Source organism: Leiobunum rupestre, chromosome 8 (genome assembly GCF_980474605.1).
Source record: "Leiobunum rupestre chromosome 8, qqLeiRupe1.1.hap1, whole genome shotgun sequence".
In the NCBI taxonomy this organism is placed as follows: domain Eukaryota; kingdom Metazoa; phylum Arthropoda; class Arachnida; order Opiliones; family Sclerosomatidae; genus Leiobunum; species Leiobunum rupestre.
The window spans coordinates 25297161-25320653 of record NC_143391.1 but is presented as its reverse complement, the minus strand read 5'-3'; the positions used below and the strand labels follow the sequence as shown (position 1 = coordinate 25320653).

Sequence of the window (23493 nt, the reverse complement as noted above, 5' to 3'; positions counted from 1 at the left end):
GATAGAAAGTTTAACTGTTTTTTACTGATTTCTTTTGCGACAGAACAATTAGAAAATTAACTCTACGAATAATTTTGAATAAAAGTATTAAAAATAATTAAATAAATCTTAATTAAAAATTAAGAGTGAGAGTCTATCTCCTTTCACCGTATCCTTAATAATTATACTTCAATATATCGTTAATTCAAAGGCGCTAGGTTGAGCTGCAAAAAAGTTGCTTCTAAAAAAATTTCTATCTTTTGTAACTCTTTGGTATTTTGGCACGCATAAATTTGTTTAAATATCACTTGGAATTTTCTCTATATATATTTTTTTAAATTTACAAACAATGAATGTAGTCACTCTTGATTTTCCATGGAAGACGAAATGTAGTGTTCCGAGAGGCAGGCTGTTTTCAACGAAAGTAAATTTTTTCAAGATTGTCAGCCATTTCTCCTTTCTTCCAATCAGTGACTAATATAATAGGATATTTCTTTCTTCAATTTGATTCTTCCTCCCCTTTTGGTTTTTTGCTTTTAGTGTTAGCGCGTGTATCCGGCCCTTTCTTTATACATATATTTATAATTTATAGCTAACTCTTTTTATATAGTTTTAAATAGCATCACCTCAAAAACTGATGATGAGTTTTTTGCCTTGCACAAACTTCCATCGATGATTGGGTCCAATATCAATCATTAAATGTGTATACGAGTGAAATTTTATTTTGGATACTAGTTTATATTTCACACTGTTCAGGCCGTCCCTGGCAGACCTACGTTTTGACATTCTCAATAAGGCTGATCTGGAAATAAAATAAATCCTATTAGTAATGTTGATGCGCGTGGGCGGGTTAGGCGGAGAACGCTACATATGGAATTGTAAAACCTATAATAAGACTTAGGTGTGGTCATTTTATCGTCATACGCTTCGTATTAAACAATAATTGGAGAGGGAATTAGAGCGACCAAATTCGTCTGACGTGTCAAGTTCGCATTGGACTATCGAGAGATGGAGCGCGTCAAAACAATTCGCGGTGAGAGACGCGTAAACTTACCTAACATTACTAGGCGACTCCGCTCTGTGATCGTGTTTAATCATGGTATACCTCGCCACAGATTCGGGAGGACGAATTATGGGTAATTTCCTGTAGTTTATCCTTGAGAGAGAGAATAGAAAATAAACGAGTCAGGGTGAGTTATTCAAACCAATACGCGTCATGAAAATTAAAAGGTTAATGGCCATTACCGGTAGGCTATGTCGTCATCTTCGCCTCCCCATCCCCAGTAAAGATTGGAATAGCCATTGACTAGAGCGAAATGTTCGGTTCTGATGGCAAATACACCGCCGACTAACATGGAATAAGGCAACCTAAAAGAAACCACGGGTTTCGCGTTGAGTTAAGCCACCTTTCAATCGCCGAGAAACGAGAATGTATTAAAAGGCAAAGTATTACGTGTAGTTGAACTTGTCGACACCGAGGGAAAGATGTCGCGGGTTCTGAGGGCACGAGTACATGTTCCGGTCGTCCTCCGGGATCATGTCCACGTCGTGGAAGACGAAGCAATGGTAGTCTTCCTCGCGGAGGGCCTCCTTGACGCCGGCATTCATCAGAACCCCCTTGTTGAAGGTGTCGTTGCCGAACTAGACGAGGAAGAAAGAGGCGTTTATTAAAGAGATTTAGTAAAACGGAAACGAAAGACGGAACGTACTTGTTCAACGACGTAGACCTTAAAGTGCAACTGCTGTCTTTGCAAAATAGGAAAAAGGTGAGAGAGCAGGACGGCCAAATGTTCCTCTCTGTCTCTGTAAGGGATGATGATGGCCACTCGATGTCTGGCTTTGCACCTCGTCGGCCACCACGCTCCGCCCGGACGAATTTCCGGGTTGTCCCGTTTAATGTCCTCCCAAGTCACCTTCAAGGTCAAATTCACTTTGACACGACCCTCTGGCAAAGACAAACAATAAGTTTCCAAATTAATCAACATCCCCATTAGTTAAGACAACGTAAAACGCGAAATGATCTAAATTTATAAGCCTCAACGTTTCCGTCAATTGTAGGTGCAAATCGATAACGGCGCGTAACCTAGATATTTAAAATCTTCGAACGTATAAATCACATTCGCATTTCTGTCCTTACTCCGGAATACTCGAAAGTGGGGCTATTTTGGGAGCAAACTATATATTATTCGCGATGTATAAGCCCCGAAGACAGTCGGAATTTAGAACGTTATTGTAAATCCGCGGAAGATTGCCTTCGGGACAAAGGCTCGTTGGCGCGTTCGTAAGTCAACAAAAGGAGAACGTAAGGCGAAAAGAAAAATGCGCGGGCCAAAGCCTGAATGGCTTTAATAAATGCGCGTCTCTCCGTGACAGGCCGCGTCTCACTTATATAATATAACCCGTATCCAAGGCTGAATATTAATAGCGCTGGATATATTTCTCGGAGGCTAATATAGTAAATAGTGGGTGGGGAGTAACTTTCCTAAAGGCAACCGCGACACCGAATTTCCATTAGGCGAAATATCCGTATAAGGAAAAGAGGAAGAGAGACCAATCACTCTCATCCCGCTGCTGCAGACGCGTAACTACCGGCCGTGGATTACGGGCTGTATATTTATCATCATCACTTCGAGGCGGGTTAAATGTTTCCAAACATTAGAAATGATTTATCCCGCCAGAAAGATTGCTCTTGATCCGTCGGTTGAACGACGAAGGGCAGTCGCGTCTATCGCCAATTGAGCGCACCTACGTACTCGTTTTAGCAACGAGAAAAGTCGTACGCTGTTAAATAAACTCGAGTTCCATCTCGGGAAGACGACGAAATGGTTCTTGACCGGACATTTCAAGAAGTAATTTGAGGGAACGAGGGGTTAAGTGGTACGACTTTTAATTAAAACGAATCGCGCGCGGTTCCGTTAAATGAAAGCCTAATTAGAACGAAGCGCTCGCCGACTTAACGCGTCCCATTTTTCCATTAGGAGAGGACGTCCGTTTTTGTCTTTCGAGGAATTTTTTGCAGCTGTTTCGTTTCCTACTTCGAGACGCTTAAAGTTGAACAATCGCGTCATCACAATCGAAAGCGGAAAAACAACCGAAGGCGGAGAAAAATGCTTCGGCATCAATTGGCAAAAAAGCGGGAACCCAAATGAAAGGGGAACCAGGGGAGATACAAAGGGCACGCGTCAAAACAGCATTTCTTTCTGGCACATCATCAACGGAACGAGGAAAATGCGGGACACGGGCAGAGTTGCTAGTGACCCCGCCGCGAACGATTTCATTTCGGATTATATAACGGAGGAGGGGGAACACCGGAATAGTGAATCGCGTTCATTTGACCGGAAAAGTCGACGAAAAGCTTTGCAACGCCATCTTGAGTGACGTTTTTGCTTTCTCTTCTCTCTTGCCCAGAGAAAACCATAGACCACGACTAAGTATTAATAAATTCCGGGTCATGTTTTTTTGGGTCAAACTTAGTCAAAAATATCTTAATGAACACCAGTCAGAAACGACACCTAGAGAACTACCGTAAAACACCAAAATAAGCAAAAGCACGGTTAATTTAAATATTTATGGTAATTTTTCGTAGTGAAACATATTCTAACGCGTCAGTTCGATGTGAACTTTGTTACAGTAGGTGGTTTCTTTTCGCCTGTTCTCGGACTAAAAGTGTACTCTTTTTAACCTAAAACGTTTTATTCGCCTGTTTCGGGTATGAGAATGACTCCGCCCCAGAAACTATTCGCTTGTTCCGGAGTATTACGGCACCATCTTAGGCCCTACTCTCAATATAGTCATATTCTCCCTAAGTATAAATAAATACTTTCTTGACGAGATTTTTTAAAAGCATTTTTAAGGTCGTTGAGTGGCAACAGTACCGTCTTATTAGGTTTCGCGTGCACTAAAGAAAAGAGAAGATTTTTATCCTTTCGGGGTAACGAAGTCAAAAGAAAAAAAAACTTTCGCAACGTAATAATGAAAAAGAATGGAAGAAACAGGAAGCGCGAAGGTGGTCCGAGAAAGAGGCGTGACCGAGAAGGGAAACGTGGTGTCTCCGATAGAAGCATCACGGCAGAAGCGGAGGAGGGTCTTACCCTAATGAGAATGAATGACCACTTTCTCGTAATTGCTCGTAAACAAAGATGATAAAGAACATCCGAGCGCCATCGAAATAGAGACGCTCGCGTCAAAATAAGGTTATTATCATCATCATTATGCCTTTTTTATGCCTGGAAAACATCGTTATAGGATCCGGGACAATCAATCAGTCGAAGACGCCAATCGATTCTATAATTACTTCTCTCCGAAGTTTAAAATCCGGGACTGTCGCTCAATACGCGAGTTCGTATCAAGTTTGCGGTCATGGAAAACAGTACCAAATGACTAATTTTAATATTTGCGCAATTTAATTCCTCGTAAATAGAAAATGTAAATGCCAGCTAGGAGCAACAAACACAAGGAGAACGCGGCTAGCCTTAAAACACGCTAACGCAGTGTTGTGTACAAATTTCATTGGAATAGCCTTTTCGCTGAACGTTTAACGGGTGGGGAGGGGGAAGACAATTTCCGAATTTTCCCCTTCCGAAGGCAGCACTCCCAGCAAAAATGTACGCGAAAAAATCCACGACTTTTTTGACGGGTTGCGTTCTCCTTGTGTAGGGTGCTGTGTTTGTTGCTCCTAGAAGCCAGAGGTATTTCGCCAGATATAATTTTTATTCGGAAATTTAAACGTAGGAAATAAATTGGGCCTGGATAGACAACGGGAAATAAAATTTCAAAAACAAAATCCTCGGAAAAATATATCACACGCAGTTTCAATAGCTCTTTCTATACACTCTTTTATATCCTTATTTGTAAGAGCTGCCATTTTATTACGGGTCTGATTTTAAATAGTGCACGCAAGGCCGCTTCACGCGGTCAAGTGCACGCGACGTCTCGAGCTGATGAGCACGTGCAGGCGCCCTTGCCTGTACTATTTAAAATTAGGCCTGTAATGAAATGGCCGACTTCGTAAAAGAGTGTATAATATAAAATAATCTAATTAAAACATGTATAAAACTGGTGTTTGCAGGCGCTGTTTAATTTATTAATATAAATAAATTTGCACGCTCTCTCTAAAGTAAAAAATAGCACGCGCTCTTATCCTCACCAGTACAACCAAAGTACAAACACGTGACCTCCCGTATTTTATAGAATCTCCTGTCTAACAAACAATAGAAAACGATGAAGGTTTTTCTTATAATGGACACTTGAAATTTTTGCAAATTGATGGCTTTTAAAATTGTTTTTGCGCGTGAAAATACCTCTACGTGTTATGGTAAAAAATACGTATAAATAAGGCTGTTTGCCCAAGACATGTAGTGGTCGCGCAAAAACGTCAATTTAAATTCGGTCAATTAAGCCTTTCGACGAAGTCTAATCGCGATACACGGGTAAAGTTAGCATCTAGCGATTAACGTTTAACTGTCAAGCGATAACGGACGTAGCACCGACGCACGGTATATCAGCGCTCAAAGGCAAACATTGCAGGCGCGGTCAGGATGATAAGGCCGACGCGTACGGAGCCGCAGAGATCACTTCCAAAACGGTTGTATCTCAAGCCCGTAGAAATAGCTTAGGCGGATGAAAGCAGTCTACACTCGATTAAGCGGACGTATTTGCCGACTCGATACGGAATAATAAATTTAAAAAAATTCAATAACACGCGTGGATTTTACAGGGTTGAATTAATCAGTACAAAGCGATGACTCGACATTTTCTACGCCACCATCGTCTCTACGTACGCTGGGCGTGTAGAGTTTCGGGCATTTCCCGATCGTCCAATTTCTCTCAAATACTTATTTCACGATCGGTAATGATAGCTCGCGTTCGCTAATTTGCATTCGAAAGGTGACCTTACACGACGTTGAAAAATAATTTCCTGAAATTTTAAATAGTCATTTCCTTCGAAATTTTTGCCTATTTGAAAAACGAAGGAATTTTTTTTAATTGCAATTAGTTTCGCGGGGTTCCGACTAAAATGAAAATTAAAACGGGACGGTTTCTTCCGCGTTGTTATAAATATTCCGGCATTAAATCGTTCGTTACGCCGTCAGAACTTTGTCCCGAGCAGCGTAGAAGCTTTTCAGTCCGCCAACAATTATTTAATCTTGGATATTAAAGAGACGAGGCCCGTCTCCTACGGAGGAATTTGAGAATTTACTTAAAATGTTTAATTTCGTAAACAGAGAGTGGGAATACCAACTTTCCGTTCGCGAATGGACGAAGTAATTCCTTCCCGAGTGTATAATTGAAGGATAACCAAAATTCTACACATACACGCGTGGGATACATTCACTTTGCAATTACCAGGGCCCCCAGAGGTCCTATAATTCCTATAAAATCCTATATTTTCAAAAATGTCCTATAACATCCTATAATTTTAGCAAAATCCCCCAAAAGTCCTATAAAATCCTAGAATTTTCATATTTTGCCCATTTCAAATCCAACCACTCAGTAGTTAAATTGCTATACCAAGTCATTCTAGTCTACACTTTTGTTATTGTTAACATGGTTAGCTACTAGTATATTTTGTGATAAAATGCCATGGTTAAATAGTTTCTATTTTTTAATATAGATTTTGTTTTTAAATGCATAAAGTTAGTAAATTAAATAGCATACAGTCCTATAAAATCCTATAATTTTGTAAAAATAGTCCTATAAAGTCCTATATTTTTAGAAATATAATCCTTTTTTCCTATAAAAAAAAATTAAAATTTGAGTGGGGGCCCTGAATTACCCAACCGCGACGATAAGCCAAGTCACTCGCGACGATATTCAACAGGTTAGGAAGTACGTGATTCCTCCCCACGACTAACTCTATCAACGAATGTAGGAAAGATTATATAAAAAAAAAAACCTTCATTATTAATAGTATCCGGAAAAATAGGCCTTGGTCTAACCGAGGCCTACGGAATTCTAAAATTCCAACTTTCTCTATATACATTCGGAGATATTATCGGGTATACGCGAGTGAGGACTGAATCGAAATTTCTCTCCGTTGGGAAGAGAAAATGGGATTTATAGACGAGGAAATAATTTCTCGTACGCCGGTAGATGGCGGGTTTGGAAGAACGTGTTCTCCGTATGAAAGGACAAAAAGGGAACGGAATATAAAAAGAGGCAGAAACCCAACGAATATCTAATGGAACTGCGGCGCAACGGCTCCTCGACCCCTTTGGATCCAACAAAACCGAACGCGCCCCGGCAGATAACGATCGAGGAGACACGCGGAGTACTCGGATCGAAGGACGATCTCTTTCAATAGAAATGGAAAATAGAATATCGGACAATAGCCACGAAAGATAGCTCGAGTTCCGCCGCTTCCGATACCCCCGCCATGCCCGGAAAAAACAAGTGTGTCGGGTACCCTTCAACCCCGGCAATATTTCTCCCCGTGACTCAGATACGGAAGAGTATCTTATATTATTAATTATATATATTCGATCGAATAAGTTATTTTATCATATTTATCTCACTCACTTGTCAGAGGAAAAACACTGTTCTAACACCTGAAAGTAAATACAGGTATCCGCGTGAATTAACGGAGAGTAAAATGACAAATGAATCTCAGGGTTGGCAATTTTTTTATTTAAAAAAAAATCAAATAAATCGATTTTTTTTTATTTGAATCGGATTTTTATTGATTTTTTTTATTTATATGATTTTAAATAAAATTTCAAAGTTTTATATAATTTAGTATCATAATTTTACCTTAAACAAATATGATTTAATTTTTAAAGACTAATATTTATAATGAATTTATTAAATTTAAGCTAATAATCATATAGAAGTTTATTTTTTTAAACCTATTTTGGTACTTTACAAAACAAATTCGGCGAAATCCCAGCCACAGGTAGAATCCAAAGCAACATTATGGGGAAAGTACAAGAAAGATTATATTTAAACATAAATTATAGCAATTGACGAGGTTTTTTCTTTTTCAAAACTACTATATAAAAATTGATTTAAATCAACGATTTTTTGAAAAAAAGCTTTGATTTAAATCAGCCAACCCTGCAAATGATAGATATATTTCCGCTCACCTATCGTATCAATTTATTGCTTTAAAGTATTATCTTATAATGAAATAATAACGGATGACTAGAGAACGGGAAAAACAATGGAAGAATACCGAATATATCACCTTTCTTGGGCGATTTATAAACAGTTTTTCCATTTGACAGGCGAAATGTCACGCATTCGAACGGATATTTCGTTTCATTTATTTCAATTAAAAGCACCTGCCTTCGCTTCGACGGCCAATCTGTTAAATTTTTTTAATTTATTTTGAAAAGCTTAGTAGAATTTACACATCGTTTTATAAGGTTTAAAAAAGAGAGTAAAGATAACAGTGGCGTAGAAACTAGAGGGGAAAACGCGTCACGCTAAACGTATGATTGTATGGACAACGTTTATCGTTAATCTGTTTTATTCAATTCGGTGTTCCTTAATTAACAAAATAAAGGCCGCTACTAAAAGATAGGTTGTTCACGGAGAAAAGAGAAAATGAAAATGTTGTCTCCGAGCTCGTGGAGGAAAAAGCGTCAAATAGCAAGGTGCGTAATTAACGAATTCCAGCTGCGAATCTAGCCACCGGGGAATTACAACTTTCGAATTGTTATTGGCGACCAGGAAATGACATTACCGCCTCATTTGGTATCGTTAAGGCTTTCGTGACGAATACGCTCTCGTTCGCCCAATAATGAAAAACAAATGACTTTTAAACAATAAAGACAACATAGTTCTCTATACACGCCATAATAACAACTTTGATCTCTCGCGCTACAGCGGCCATCTCATTCGTTGACGTTTCTGTGTTAACCTATGACGTGAGCGCCCCTAGCAGATTATTATTTTTAGAATGGTTTTTACATTGAAGTCAATATAACCACCGAGCGTGGCGCTGAACTCCTACACGTTATAGTACAGTTAATAGGGGGAAAATCCTTGCTCGCCGAATTTCGACGAATGTGTTGGCCGCTGTAGCGCGTGATCAAAGTTGGCCGTGGTACGAGCAACTTCGCTAAGTCCAAGCGGGGAAGCACTCAAAATGTAATTCATCGTATACCCGACACATTTGAGATTGTCGTACTTTGTGGCGAAATCGACGCGAGGCTGCGACATTTCGAAGGGCGTCGACAAACTTCCGCGTTAAAAACTACGAAGGGGCAAATTCGCGTGGAAGGATTTCAACGGCCAAAACGATTCGATCTGTTAATCGATAGTATTTTTTAAAAACGACGTACTTTTGAAAAGTTGTTTGAAATCGATTGGCGAAACAAATGACCAACAGCTTCCTCCTCGTTGTTACGTCGCGCTCCCAGGAGGATTATGACGGACCACCGTACTGCAAACAAGTATAGCCTATTAAAACTACGTATACCCGAGTATCGGCTGTCAAACTCAATCTGAACCGTATACCAGAATTTCCGGGTAAAAGAAAAGTTTCAAGACCGTTAGACGACGCGGTCACGACAGGCAATTACAAAACGGATCGGGAAGAAGGTCAAGCCAGACGCTATAAAGGTCATTTTCTCCCGAGTCTCGGATCCAAATAGGCCGAACTTCTATCGTTCGACCAGTCAAATATCAGAGGGCGATTCCCCGAGATTGAAATCGGGGAATCGTCTTCTTGGACTGAACGGCCAAAACGGAGGGGTCATTGAAAAAGACGGCCAAACCATTCGGGACGATTTCCCGGAACGGTGTGTACTTCGTGGTACGTACGCCGCATTAAAGACGAAGTAAGCCGAGCAGTCCTCGTTACGGAAAGGCGTGTCCGGGTTCTCCGTTTCGCTAAACGACGAGCGAGCACGCAGTCCGCGGTGACACTCGACGGAAAGCGTATAGTTTTCATTCGCGGAACGTATTTCTGTAAGCGAAAAGACACGTGCGCCGACTCGCTTTCAAAGAGTAATTGAAGATACCATTAGACCTTTAAAGGACCCGAAACTTCCCCTCCTTTAAAGGGGTATATTTATGGCCAGGTAAAGCTAAACGCGAATAACAGCGGCTCCGGTATTAGCTCATTAAAAGAATTAAAAAACAAGAATACAAATAATTGGGAGTCGGAGCCCTCCCTCCCCAGCGGCGATGGATGGTTTCTAAAGTTAACTGCGACTAGAGTTGTAATTTTCCGGAAAAATAAAATGAGGGAAAATTTCCGAATTGCGGAAAAATAAAAAAATTAAACAAATTACTTTTTAAGGGCTTTTTATCGATAGAAAAGGTCTAATAACAGTAACCATATAGTGTTACATTGTTGATCAGTTTATTAACTAGTCTAAAGGTTTAGTTATACTTGCATATACGAAAAAATGAGTCGAAAATGCCGCTTTATTTAAATTTGCAAACAATATATTAGACTAATCATGGAATGAATTTTTTTTTTTGGAAAAATACGGAAACTTTTTCCGGGAAAAAGGACTAGGTCATTTTGCGCGAAAAATCTACCGACTTACAACTCTAGCTATATAATTGGACGTACTCGAAATCGCAATATAACGAGTATCTAGTTTCAATTAGTGTTTTATTCGTAAAAGGGCTCCATTATTTGCCTTTCAGCGAACGTAATCTAGCAGCCATCTCTAGAAGTCGCTTAAAGGCTGGTTTACATTAGGGCAAAAACGCCCCGACGGTGAACGTCGACGCGAAAAATTCCCGTTAGGCCTAATGCAATATTTTTGCGTCGACTCTCACCGTTGTGGCGTTTTGGTCCTAGTGAAAACCAGGCTTAAAGCTGCTGGGTTTCCGTCCACCTTCTCGTTATTAAACGCAGCGTCTGTTTAGCCAAAGAATATAAAGCCCCTGGAATGGAAGGTGTAGCTCCGTATAGTGGACCGGGTTGCGTTAACCGTTTCCGGTTACTCTGATTTGCTTTGCCGGAAGTTTCTAGCGCAGCCAAAACACGCGGCCAATAATATCAATCCTTCCATTCCTGGGGCTTTATATTCTTTGGTTTAGCAGACGAAAATCCAGCGGCTAAGCAAACGTCTGCTTATTAAATGGAAAGTAAAAAATATACCTCCTGTATTCCAAACACTATCCACGCGTGCTTCGCATGGTCAGCCAAACCGAATCTCGGAAAAAGCCGTAACATTAGAGTTTCGCGTGCACTCTCTTCATTTGGCCGACCAACAAGCCGATTAACAAATGTTACCGCTTGGGATTTCAAAAATTAAGGTTATTTAGCGATATTAGAAACAGTGCCAAGGTTAATAGTCACCTTTTGCCCAAGAATTCCTAATCGAAAAACGTTACACCGGCTTAAGACTTTATCGAGCGCTATAGTACACGGCCAGCGAACGAAGTAGTAAAGCGTTAATAGGCGGCTGAAAATAGCCCCGTGTCAAATGAATCTGAGAAAATGAGTAAAACTATACGCGTCTATCCGGGGTTTATATCAGGTAATTCCGCGCGTGTCATTACCGTCTCAAGATGAGCGGCTATTTTTGGATCGATTCCATCCGTAGACAAGTTGGCGACCGACTGACACTTTAGCCAAGGGCGGAGGCGGTACGACAGAAACCAAGTTCGGATGGCGGTACGGAAAAGAGGCTGAGAAAGGGTTAAGTCAGCGTCCTACGGTTAACCCCCGCTTTCGATTAAATATCCCGACCGAAGCTAGGTTCCGTACGTCAGATGAGTATCGTCCGACGCTCGTCAAGCGAGCCAATTCACACTTCATTAGAGTTTGCTAACTTCGTTCGTATCCCCGGACAGAGCTTAATCCCAAATTTCGGAAGGCGGACCGGCGTAAATTCGCCAACATCGTCAACAAGATGGCGCGGCCATCGGTAAAAATCCCGCCCGATGTTACGTAGGTAACGAAGCGGGAAACTCTAGGGGTAACGGCGCTTTTTCCGTCACAACTGGCCAGCACCGGACGAGACTCTCAATCGGACCGAGGCCCAACGGGAAGAATGTAATGGGAGAGCATTAAGGGTTCGCGGAATAACCCTTTCCACCGCCGGGGATTGATTCGGGGCAAATACTTGATTGGCAAGGCGCGACTTGGCCACCATCGCCACTACCGTTCGCGCGGGCGCCGCTATAATAATAAAAACGATGCCTAATAAAACAAGACTGAATCGGGAAATATACGCGATGCGCAAACCCCAAATTAGGGATTAAGCCCCTTCGCGTTTAACAACGAGGGAAAACGTAAACCTGAATGAAAATTGCCCGAGACTTGCAACTGGAATATAATAAGAGTTCAATCAATAGGAAACACTTGGAATACAACACGACTTCAATGGGAAACCAGATTTCACGGACAAACGTCAACACTCGACTTAGGCCCTCTTTAATGACGTAAAGAGAGCGAGATACCAAACAAACACTGACTTCACCACCCCAAGAAATAGATTTTAAACATCTTAAGATCCAAAAATGGCCACAGAATAAACAATTTAGGAATCATAAACCTAAAAATTAGTCTCGAAAATTAATTTTAATATTCAAAATACGCAAAGTAATCGTACCATAAATTATCATACTTAAATTTTAAAAACCTGAAAAAATGCCAAATCCAATTTGAGACCAATCTAAAAACCTAAAGCTTGTGGATTTTTAAAATCGGAAGACCTTACAATCCAGTTTCACGTACTGTGTCCTCCTCCGCCGGTGTTGTTCGCACGATATCTCGCGGTACGTTAGAGGTACAAAGGCACATGATACGTCAATCGATTGGAAATATCATGCCCTCACCGGCATTGTTAACATTTGTGACATCGGGCCCCCGGAAGTGGGGCATTTGCCCATTTTGTGATTTTTGACGATTTTAGAATTGAAATAATTTATTACATTAAGACCAACTTGGTTGAAAATTATATTTTTAGTTGGTGCTGATCATTTCCGGTTTCATTAAGCAATTTTAATTTAAAGTGAAATTTCTGGCCAATTCGTGGGACCCCCACAACCCGCGTACACACTATTGTCATATTTGAATTTTGTGCCAATTGATACAGGCGCCATCTAGCACGTCCGCGTTTCGCTACCTTATTTCCAAAAACAGGTACCTCGAAAAATTCGGTTTATCTAAAAATAAATTTAAATTCACGTGTTCGCGTTTCGCTACTTTATTTCTAAAAGCCGGTAAATCAAAAACTAATTCTCTGATAAAATTCCTCTTAGGTTTATTAAGTTAATAATTGTAAATTTGTTCAAATTTAAATTTAATATTTAAAATATAGTTAATTAATCGAGGGGATTGTGTGACCTTAAATGTCCGTGACATCTTGTTAGATTTTTAAAATCTGAAAACCTAACAATCCTTTTTTAGATTTTTGAAATCTGTGTTGGCATTAAAATTTCCGTAGTTTATAACCGCGAAATATTTGAAGCATTGTTTTTACCATTCCGCCCGTGTTAATGCGAGATCGTAAAGAGGGAATTGCAGTAATTTGTAATACAATCCGAAACTTCGCCTCCCTCCCATCTACCCCTTTCCTCCGCGAAATGTTAGAGTCACTCGGAATAAGCCCTTCACAAAATTTCATTTTTACGATACACGAGGAATAAATATAGACGTAAAATCATCTCTACAGATTTGTCCGCCTTTCACATTTACGCAACTACGAGATGTTCGCAATTACGTTGCTATGTGGCGCATTCAACGTGTGTGGCTTATTTCCAAGTTGATATTGTAAACTGTTTGGCGGGAGAGGGGGGTAAATTTAGAGAAACTATTCGAATCATATGTATACATCTCGAATTATAAAAATATTTTTTTTTTTATTTAAACGGCTTTTTTTTTTTAATTCTTTTTTCCAAACCCGCAACCCCTATCCCGTATAGAAGGCCTTGGCGATAGACCAAAATAAAAAATATTAAAACAATAATCGATAGTAAACATCGATTATAATAGGTCGCTTTTCTGTTCGGTCGCGACACTCGACACCAGCTGGAGGAAACCGGGACAAGGTAGCAATCAGTGGCGAGTATAGTCTATGGAGCGCGTTGAAGGCGCTAAGATTTTCGGGAGGAGAGCGTGGGTTGCAACGAGCGGACGCTTGGCTGGCCAATCTAATCGCTCAGAAGTGTCGACACATCTATTCCCGTGATTAGTGAATAGAATCGCCCGGTACCCGATACCATCAATTTAACGTTCACCCTATATACTTATAAAAAAGTCAACTCCGAGAGCGGAACAATATCGTTCTCTACCGTCGCCGGCGCCTTCCCTTTTGATACCAGATAACGGTGGCAAACTATAAAAGAAATTCGTCTACGCCCAGAGGTATAGGCGAGGCTAGGAACGGAGAGAATATATATTCCTAATAGCAACACCAGTTGATAAAGTCGAAACGGCACGAATCGCCATCGATCTTTTTTACATTTTTCCGGCGGCAATAGAATATTAGCAGCCTGGCGTGACAAAAATGGTCAATAGTTTCGGCGGATGGACTATAAGGTACCGAGATGAAACAAAAGAATCGAAGGGACACGATCAATACGGATTCCATTTGATAAAGGAGAACGTGCCGGTTGCGACTAGTACGCGAAACCTCCGATACGAAGGATAAAAAAGAAATTATCCTCTTATCTCATCTCCGGCAACTCCCCTCCAACACGCACTCCACTACCATTGCCACAGATATCGGCAACCGCGCCAATCTAGATCTAATCCACGGTATAAGAATTACGACCAGTACATATCTCCGAAAGCGAAATCCCACAACCATACATAAGCAGATTGAATAATTTCGATACGAACTTGATAAACGTTTCCCCGAATTAATGGTAAATTTTAAAAAATGGGAAAATTTAAATCGCGAGAATGCACCCGATAAATTAATCACGGCCTGATGGATGATACTACGTATTAATTTAATATTTCCCCGATACAACTTCCCTAATTATAGGGAAATTAGATTTACCGATAATGTTTACAAAACTTTTCCATACAGGCAGGAACGATATAACATTGAAACGAAAAACGTTACAAAAGCGTCAATGCGAAAGGGATATCTTCGATCCGTAGGGGGGAAAAGGCGAACACGCCCCAGTCTCAGACTCTCAGCGAAAGAAGGTAACTTAAAACGGACTTGGGACCTATCGCTCGCTTTCACATCGACAGGAATTTGAAAGGGAAAAAACGGCGTTTTCCCCCGCGGTGCTATCGTTCTTAAGGACGACGGATGGCGGGAACACCTCTGCGATTGGGGACACCTTGATGTTGCGACGAAGTTCTAATTAGGGAAAACTTTCGAGTAGCGCGAGTCACCAAGTTCGAAACAAACGATTATTTTTATCACTCTGGCTTTCGCAATCATTTTAAACGAGGGTCTAACGACTTCCTAATAATACGGCTGAGAGCTTTTGGTAAGGCCTGGAACGCGCATACCTAAAAATGTTACGAAAACGTATTCGAAAATCGTTATCGAAAAATAAAATTTGACGTTTTTGTTTGAGTTTAAAGTTTTGACACGCGCCTTAAAACGTAAATGCATTATACCATTATAAAGTCTACCGCAGTGGTATCTCAAAGTCAGACTTCAAACCATAACATATTCACGTATAAAAATTTAAAAAATCTAAAAAAATCTTGGCTACGTTGTCACTTTAATGGTAACCAGTGAACGTAGAACATTTTAGGACAAAACAAATTCGATATTTAACAACGAAAAAATTTAAACCATTTTCAGCTAAACTTTACGTTTTGTTTACGCTGTACATTTCCTTTTATTTACTCGTTAATAATCCGCTAGGCTATTAGCCAAGGCACAACCTTAGGTCCAAGTCATCTACCGATGTATTAAATCTTAAATTTGAACAAATTTTCGAGTTACCGGGTTTAGGAAATAAGGTAACGAAAGCGAACACCTTAAATACATTTTTAGACAAACCGAATTCTCGATTTACCTAGTTTTGGAAATAAGGTAGCGAAACGCAAATATTTTTGAAGTTAGATGACGCCTGTATCAATTGGTACGAAATTCAAATATCACCATATGTGGTCCCGCGAATTGGCCAGAAATCTCACCTAAAATTTCTTAATGCAACCGAAAACTTAGTTCAGAAATGATCAGTACTAACTAAAAATATTATTTTTAACCAAGTCGGTCTATATAGGTGTTTCTATAAAATAAAACCCAAATTAGAAGTATAAAATGTTTTTATCCGCGTCGCGAGCGAAAGTTATTTAAGTGCTTTACTTGCACGCGGGTTTCAGATTCCGAAATGTCTCGCGACTGCAGCGCGTGCTCTCTCTACCTTCAAGAATTGCCGTGCAAAGCACAAAAGCATTAACGACCAAATTTTCGATTTACAGATTTTGGTTTTATTTCTCCTTATTTTATACGTTAAATTCAATTTTGAACTAATTTTCGAATTTAAAATTTTTGTTCTTAGAGAAATGACTTGTTGCAAAACGCATTATTTTACGATTTTGCATTATTTTCGAACCAAAAACGCATTAATGTGTTTATTTTCTTTAAAAGTCAAATCAAAACGCATTTTTTTCGCGTTTTAAGACATGGTTTTAATGATATTTCTGAAATATCGTTTGGCCTGTAAATTGTTTAGTACCAGAATATAATTTGAGTTGAAAAATCCAAGTCTACTATATAAACTTGAAAGAAGTAAGTTGGGGTATCTTAAGGCAAAGAAAGTTTGAATTTCGCGGGTTTTCTCCATATTTTGGTTTTGGTCGTTAATGCTTTTGTGCTTTGCACGGCAGTACAGCTCACAAGAATGTTTGGATAAAATAAGGAAAAAATCATTTTTTTTTTGTTTTAAGTGGTCTAAAGCATTTTCGGTTGTCATAACAAATCGAATGAGTAGTGTGCTACGTCTTTTTTTGGGAAATTTCATATCTCATATAAGTCTACATTACGCCCGACTTTGAACAAAATCGGAAATAAACACCTCGGGTAATCTCCTTGTTGGTGGCGTAGAAAAAACATTGTCACATGACCTCCCGTATTTTATAGAAACGCCTATTTAAAAGTAACAACTGGTTGAGTTGCGATAGTCAAAATTGGCAATGATTTTTTGTCGAGTAGCGATACATTTACAAAACATACGAAAGCGGAAAAATTCCCTTTTACTGTTTTACACGTTTTTGGGCAACTATATGTAGTGACTCACGTACTAGCGCTAGTATCGCATCTCGTCATCTGCTAAAAACTGGTTCCAAATACGCGATTTTGTGGGAGCTTGTAAGATATTTCACTTTTATTTCAACTGAATTCGAAGAATTTGCGCTACGGCCAACAAACAGTTTCGTGTTTTCAAGAAAACACTCTACGGTAGTAACAGATAGAGGAAAATGATAAAATCAGGGCCCCCACTCAAATCTTCCAATTTTTTTTATAGGAAAAATAGGATTATATTTCTAAGAATATAGGACTTTATAGGACTATTTTTACAAAATTATAGGATTTTATAGGACAATATATGCTATTTCATTTACTAACTTTATTTGCATTTAAAAACTAAATCTATATTTAGTGAAATAAATCTTTGATTTTCACTTAAAAAATAGAAACTATTTAACCATTTTATCAAAAAAATTTACTAGTAGCTAACCATGCTAACAATAACAAAAGTATAGACTAGAATGACTTGGTATAGGAATTTATCCTATAGCTAAAATAGCAATTTAACTACCGAGTGGTTGGATTTGAAATGGGCAAAATATGAAAATTATAGGAATTTATAGGACTTTTGGGGGATTTTACTAAAAATATAGTATGTTATAGGACATTTTTGAAAATATAGGATTTTATAGGAATTATAGGACCTCTGGGGGCCCTGTAAACTTGTTACAATCATAATATTGAAGAATAATAAACACTAGTTAAAATGGTAGAAGTTCACCTAATTTTTATACCTTTTATCACCTTTGAATATTTAGTAATTTAGCTTTCACTCGCGCTTGGTTACAGAATCGTTTAAATTCTCGAAACAGGGTTTGAAAAATGCCAATTATGATTAGTGGGATCTGATATCGCGAGCTACCGATGGAAAAAAGCTACCAAAAATTCGGGGATAATTTTTCAAATGATTTCGTGGCCCTTTAAGGACGACACAGCGAGCCAGTATTTTAAACTATTTCTCTTACAAGAAGAATATTTAGACGCTACAATGGCTCGTTGGATGGATGACACCGCGAAATTAATTTCAAGGAGGTCTCGGCACTTTATAAATTGTCGTGGTGCAGCGTTAAATCTAGAGATGACGGTAACGGGCTAGATTGTTCTATATTTGAATACGGGATTGGAATTGTCGGAAAAAGGACACAATCTAGAAACGCAGCTGTTGGACTTTTCTCGAGCCAGAACGTTACCTCATTATTTCTAAAGGTGGTATAGTCTGATCGAGAAGCAAAAACACTGAACCATTATTCCTAGATTTTGCGGAAGATGTTGTAGCAGACTCTCTCCCGAATGCAAAGGGGGGGCGAGAGAATGGGGGACGGTAGAAAGCAATATAATTAGTTAAGGACGCGGCGCTCGTCTCAACCACCTTTCCAAGAATAAAAGGGAAAAAAGCTTAATGAAAGAAGCGCTTTGATGTCGAAAAGAGAGGAGAGCGCGCGTCCCACTCTTAGCAACAAGCGAACGAGAGCGTTGTCGCAAAAAGGCGCTGGAAATCGCGGATAGTAGCGAATTGGAGAGATGCAAAAGAGGGATGCCGCACGCCGGAAATAAAGTAGTGGTAGATGAAAGACGACAAGATCAAAGCCAATCCTTTCGGAGGAGGCGGAATGCGCCACTATTTATAGCGTAACGCGAGAACGAAAAAAAGACCCTTTAGCGAAAATGTGGGAAAATAATATTTTCTGGGAGACCAAATTTTTGACGCTTTCGACGGTCGAAAGCTTAGTTTCCACTAGCGGGCGTAATCACGATTTTTTTCGGGCGCGTAAAACCGTCATAGCGTGCCAAAATTGGCAAAGGCGCCGTTAGTGGAACCTAAGCTTTAAGGTCATCTGACTGCGAACGTAATGTTAGGATGACGCTATCTGGATCGAACGAGGGAGATATCGGCTAAGTTATATATAGCTTTAACGCGGGTGCTTTACGCTCCCCCCAAAAACGAAGGCTGGCAGCTCTTTGATCTTCCATCGGATCGGAGACGCTTCTTTCTCGCCTAGATGGGTGTAGCGAAAAGACGCGGAGCCCGAAAGGTGGCTTACGTGGTGGTCGGCGAGTAATTCTACCGGCGGAGAAAGGAGAGCTCGTCCCTCGCGTGTTTACATAACGCCGGCTGGATCAGGGAGCGACTAAGGCAAAAAAGGGGCTTTGAAAACCGCAAAACCTCTTCCGCCTCTTTCGACATAAACATTCTCCAGGGTGGCTTAATACGGACGCCCTCCTCCAATATTAGAAAAAGCGCCTGGTTCGCATCTATTCCGGCAGAGCGCTGCCATCGCCTTCCAAATTGGATTTCGCCGAGTTAGTTGGCCCTCGCCCCTCCGCGCTCCTTCGGGCCCTGTCGAAGAAAGTCGCCGTTGGAAGACGCGCGGAGGATTCGCCGATCAAGGGGGACGCTCGCTTATCCGTATATCTGAGCCTAGGCTTCCTAGAAGCCGTCGATGTCGCCCAATATGAACCGGTGCCAAGAGAACTTCCGTGACCCCTGACAACGATAAGCCCGCGACGTTCTTCCCCTCGCCTTTCACGTACGCTGACGAGATTTAACGTCACGAGTTGGCTTCTGCTCGAAATGAGATAGCTTTCTCTCCCCGATATAATTCGCGTATACGATTGGATACACCCGAACTATAAAGTACTTTCGAACAAAGATAGCGTTGAATTTTGCAGGCTTGCCACATCGTATAACGCAATCTAGACTGGGATAACAGTGCAAACACGCGTACATACGAATCACGTGGGCGATGCCTGTTGGAAAAGTACCTCGTTTAAACGCGTACGCTTCATTATTATTAAAAGAATTACCATACTATCAGATCGGTAAAAATGATTACCGGTTAAATATTTAGTAAAAGTTAAATCCGTTCTAGATATTACCCCGTGTTTACCCCAAGGATAGATACACATTTGTCAAGGGTGAAGATTCTTTCACGAGGGTAAAACCGTTAAAGGCCGATTTATAAATCTTCGAAATTCTATCAGATGGCGCCAGCAGTCTGAAACGTCGAATTTTTAAATTATCTTAAAACCGCGAAACGTTTAATTTTTTTGCGTTTCTTTTTATGCCGAATTTTTCCGAGTTGAAATTTTGTTCATATTATTTTGGATAAAATAGTGTTAGCTAATTGGTTTTCTTGTAATAAATCACCAAGTATTAATTCCCTTCCCACTCAGATGTTTAAATTGCACCATCTATTATAAAGAAAAACATGGAAATAGAACCGCTAAGGGCTTCGGTTTAAATATTCGTCTCCTCGTAAGGGATCTGTAGAAATCCGACTGAGAACGACGATAAAGCGAACAGGGTACTCACTAAGATCTGGTGGGACGGCGGGGCAAAGGTCAATGGGTTTGCCCGTAGTATACGCGGGTTCGAGACGCGTCGCTTGAGAGGGTTTCTTGTCGACATTCTCCTTGGACAAGTCCAACATCAAAGTTCCGGACTTTTCGTTGATCTCGTCCTTAATGTTATTGTTCTCGAGACTAGCCACTATCCTTTGCACGGCCAAGTGTCCTCCTCCTCCTTTGCCGTTGTTCGAGGCGTCCTTCGCTTCGCGAACGGCGGAACTACTATTTACACTTTTCGCCTTCCGTAGCCTGACGGGAGCCACTTCCAAGTTCGTCACGAGATTGGCCACGGCTTGTTTCACTTTGGCAATGTTTACTTCGGTCTGCAGCGCCGCCATGTTGGCTTCGACCGTGGGCGAGTTCTTGTCCACGAACGCCTCTATCCTGACGACCTCCGGGGATGCCTTGGGTTTGCTGACGACGAGCGGTTTGGCCGGCGCGGAGCTGGGTTTGGCCGTCACCGTCTGAGTGGCCGCGCCGTTGCCCGAACCCGAGTTGGGCGCCGCGGGGTCACGCTGGGCGTACAGCGCTCGCCGGTTGGCGTGGATGACGGCGATTTGCATCAAGGTCAAGAAGATCAGTCCGACCACGAAGACTAGCAACACCACCGACGGCATTGTCCTCAACACGCGCTTGAACGAGCACCTGACCATCGGCCGGACCAACGGTACCTTCACTCGCACCGCTTTTACGGGGTTCAAGACGAACATCTCGGCGTCTTCTTTTTCGACGCTGGAGTTATCCTCCGAATTTTAATAACCTAAAAGGTTCCAAAGAAAAACGTTCTTTTAAAAAGGCGATCGAGATAAAATTGGAAAAAGAAATCGAAAGAAGGCGAAATTTAAAGTAATATTATCAGACAGCCAGACACGAATATGAAACCGGTATTGCCAGCTTTTTTGGCGTTCAATTGTAAAACCAAACCCTTTATCAAAATAAGAAGAAAAAACGTTAGGTGGAACTACTCTGGATTTTTCTGACCCATTTTCCATGACGTAACACCCCATAGTTCGTTTTTAAGATTATTTGGTTTTAAACATTAAAAAAATGCTGTATATTTTCTTTTGCGACGTTTTATAAAGAGCGGACAAAAACTCGTACATTTTGTTTTAGCATTGGTTCTCTCGAGCGAGCTACGCATCTCAATGCCTCAAGGGCGAAACGAGACGCTGGTATTTTTTCATTTATTGGGTTGCTATGTCATGGACTGACGTTGCGAGTTAATGTACACGTTACGCCAACTAGAAGGTGACCTAGGTAATCAAGAAAAACAACATGGGAAATTATAACGCGTAGTTTTGCTTGGGCTAGTATCTTACCCGAAAATAGCGGTTTTTTGATTTTTGAAAGCGCCAAATATAGAATAATGAAGCCTTTTTTTATAAGTCACGAAAAAGCCGCGTTCACACCGAACAGTAGCGCTTTAGTTACCCATTTACGCAGTCAAACGCGTTAAAATAGAAACGAATCACGTGCGAGGCCAACAGATATCACCCAAGGCCCGCGTTCAAGTTGACAAAATTTTACGTTTAAATGATAAAAAGACTGTTCAAACTAGATTAACAAACGAAGATAACGGACTTCTTCTGATAACGTGACTGTGTTGCCCAAGACTATGCAAAATTCGGGTTGGATTTAAAAGAATTAGTTTGAAACGCGGCGAAAATATCGTTATCGGTACTTACCTAATAGTGAATTTAACGGTTTGTTACGAATTTATGGCGAATCGTAGACCACGATACGGCAAAAGATGACCCTCTAACCCATTTTGGCTTGGTCACTTCGTGGCCGCGAGAAAAAGCCACGAGACTTAACGCGAAAGGAGCCGAGGCTTATTGAAAGACGCCGATGGCACAAGGAACGGAGCCCAGCGAAGATACGCCGTAAAAAGCGGACGTCTCGACGATAACTGCGGCGTCGCGCTTACTCTGATCGGCGGCCGCCGCTGTTCGGTTCTTGTTCCTATCGACCGGTGGGGTTGTTGTCATGACTACGACGAAGTTCGCATTTGACTAAAGGTAGCGTTTTCGGCCCAGCCCTGAGCAAAACAAAATCTAGCCGATAGAACTCGGGAGCTCTAATAAACGTTTCGATTTCGCCGGAATTATCTTTCGCGAAGGTATCACTACGAATACGACCTTTCACAAAAGAACGCGGCGAGAGCCGTCGAGAGAAAGAGAGAAGACTAGCGGAGTGCGAAGTTGAACAGACGACGGCTTTCACCCCCTCGGCGCGTGCCGTAGAAAAATGTAGGTGTTAAGTTATAAAGCGCGTGACGCAGGAAAAATGGTGCCGCCATCTGAAGAGAGAAAAGCGAAACTGGGGAATCGGCTAGCGAAAGGGGTGAAAACGCGATTGCTCGAAAAGACAATCATGCAAAATAGGCGCGCGTCGCCGGTAAGACAGCCTAACAGGGGCAATACTACGCCAGACGAAAGAAAAAGGAATCGTGAACGGAATTTATTTGAATTGAAAAGGGCGTAGAAATCTTTTCGCGCCAGACCAATTTAGCTTTGGCGAAACCGTTTTGCGTTGCCTAGTTTGTATCGTAGGTAAACTCGAAACTTATAAAAAGGGAAATTTGTAAAACAACACGAAAAAATTTTAAAATCACGCGACACATCGCTTAACGATAACGAAATGGAAATAAGTAAAGTTTAGGTTACAACGAAGAAAAACGCCATTCGCGAAGGGGCCTTTGTTAAAAATAAACAGTGTCAAGTCGATGGAAGCAGCCAAGCGGTACGAGAAACAACCGGATGTCATGACGCCGGAAGTACATATTAAGGCTTACGTGATTTGACTTGTCAAGGCCAATCCGTATATTAGAAAAAAGGGGTGGGCGTGTGTTCCACCTTAATACGAAATACCGAGATTAAAAGCAACTATCCATCTCTATTTCGGAGGCTCTTTTTTTGGTGCCAAACTATCTTAATTGAATAATGAGCCACCGAAAGAAAACTTATCAAAATTGTAAGAAAAAAAAACACCGAACAAAGCGCTGTAATATTAATGAAAGGAATAT

At 40.8% G+C, this 23493-nt stretch overlaps 1 protein-coding gene across 1 annotated transcript; it reads right to left on the bottom strand.

Annotated features, from left to right (window-relative positions):
- Positions 1 to 4: 4 nt before the first annotated feature.
- LOC149932882 (beta-1,4-N-acetylgalactosaminyltransferase bre-4-like) lies at positions 5 to 22669 on the bottom strand. Its single transcript, XM_090157494.1, has 8 exons — positions 22154 to 22669; positions 20434 to 21228; positions 1689 to 1924; positions 1433 to 1620; positions 1225 to 1347; positions 1034 to 1135; positions 606 to 781; positions 5 to 544 (listed from the first exon to the last, which is right to left on the bottom strand). Exons 2-7 carry the CDS (start codon positions 21176 to 21178, stop codon positions 607 to 609), a joined length of 1569 nt encoding a protein of 522 aa, XP_090013620.1. The 5' UTR covers positions 21179 to 21228; positions 22154 to 22669; the 3' UTR covers positions 5 to 544; position 606.
- Positions 22670 to 23493: the final 824 nt, after the last annotated feature.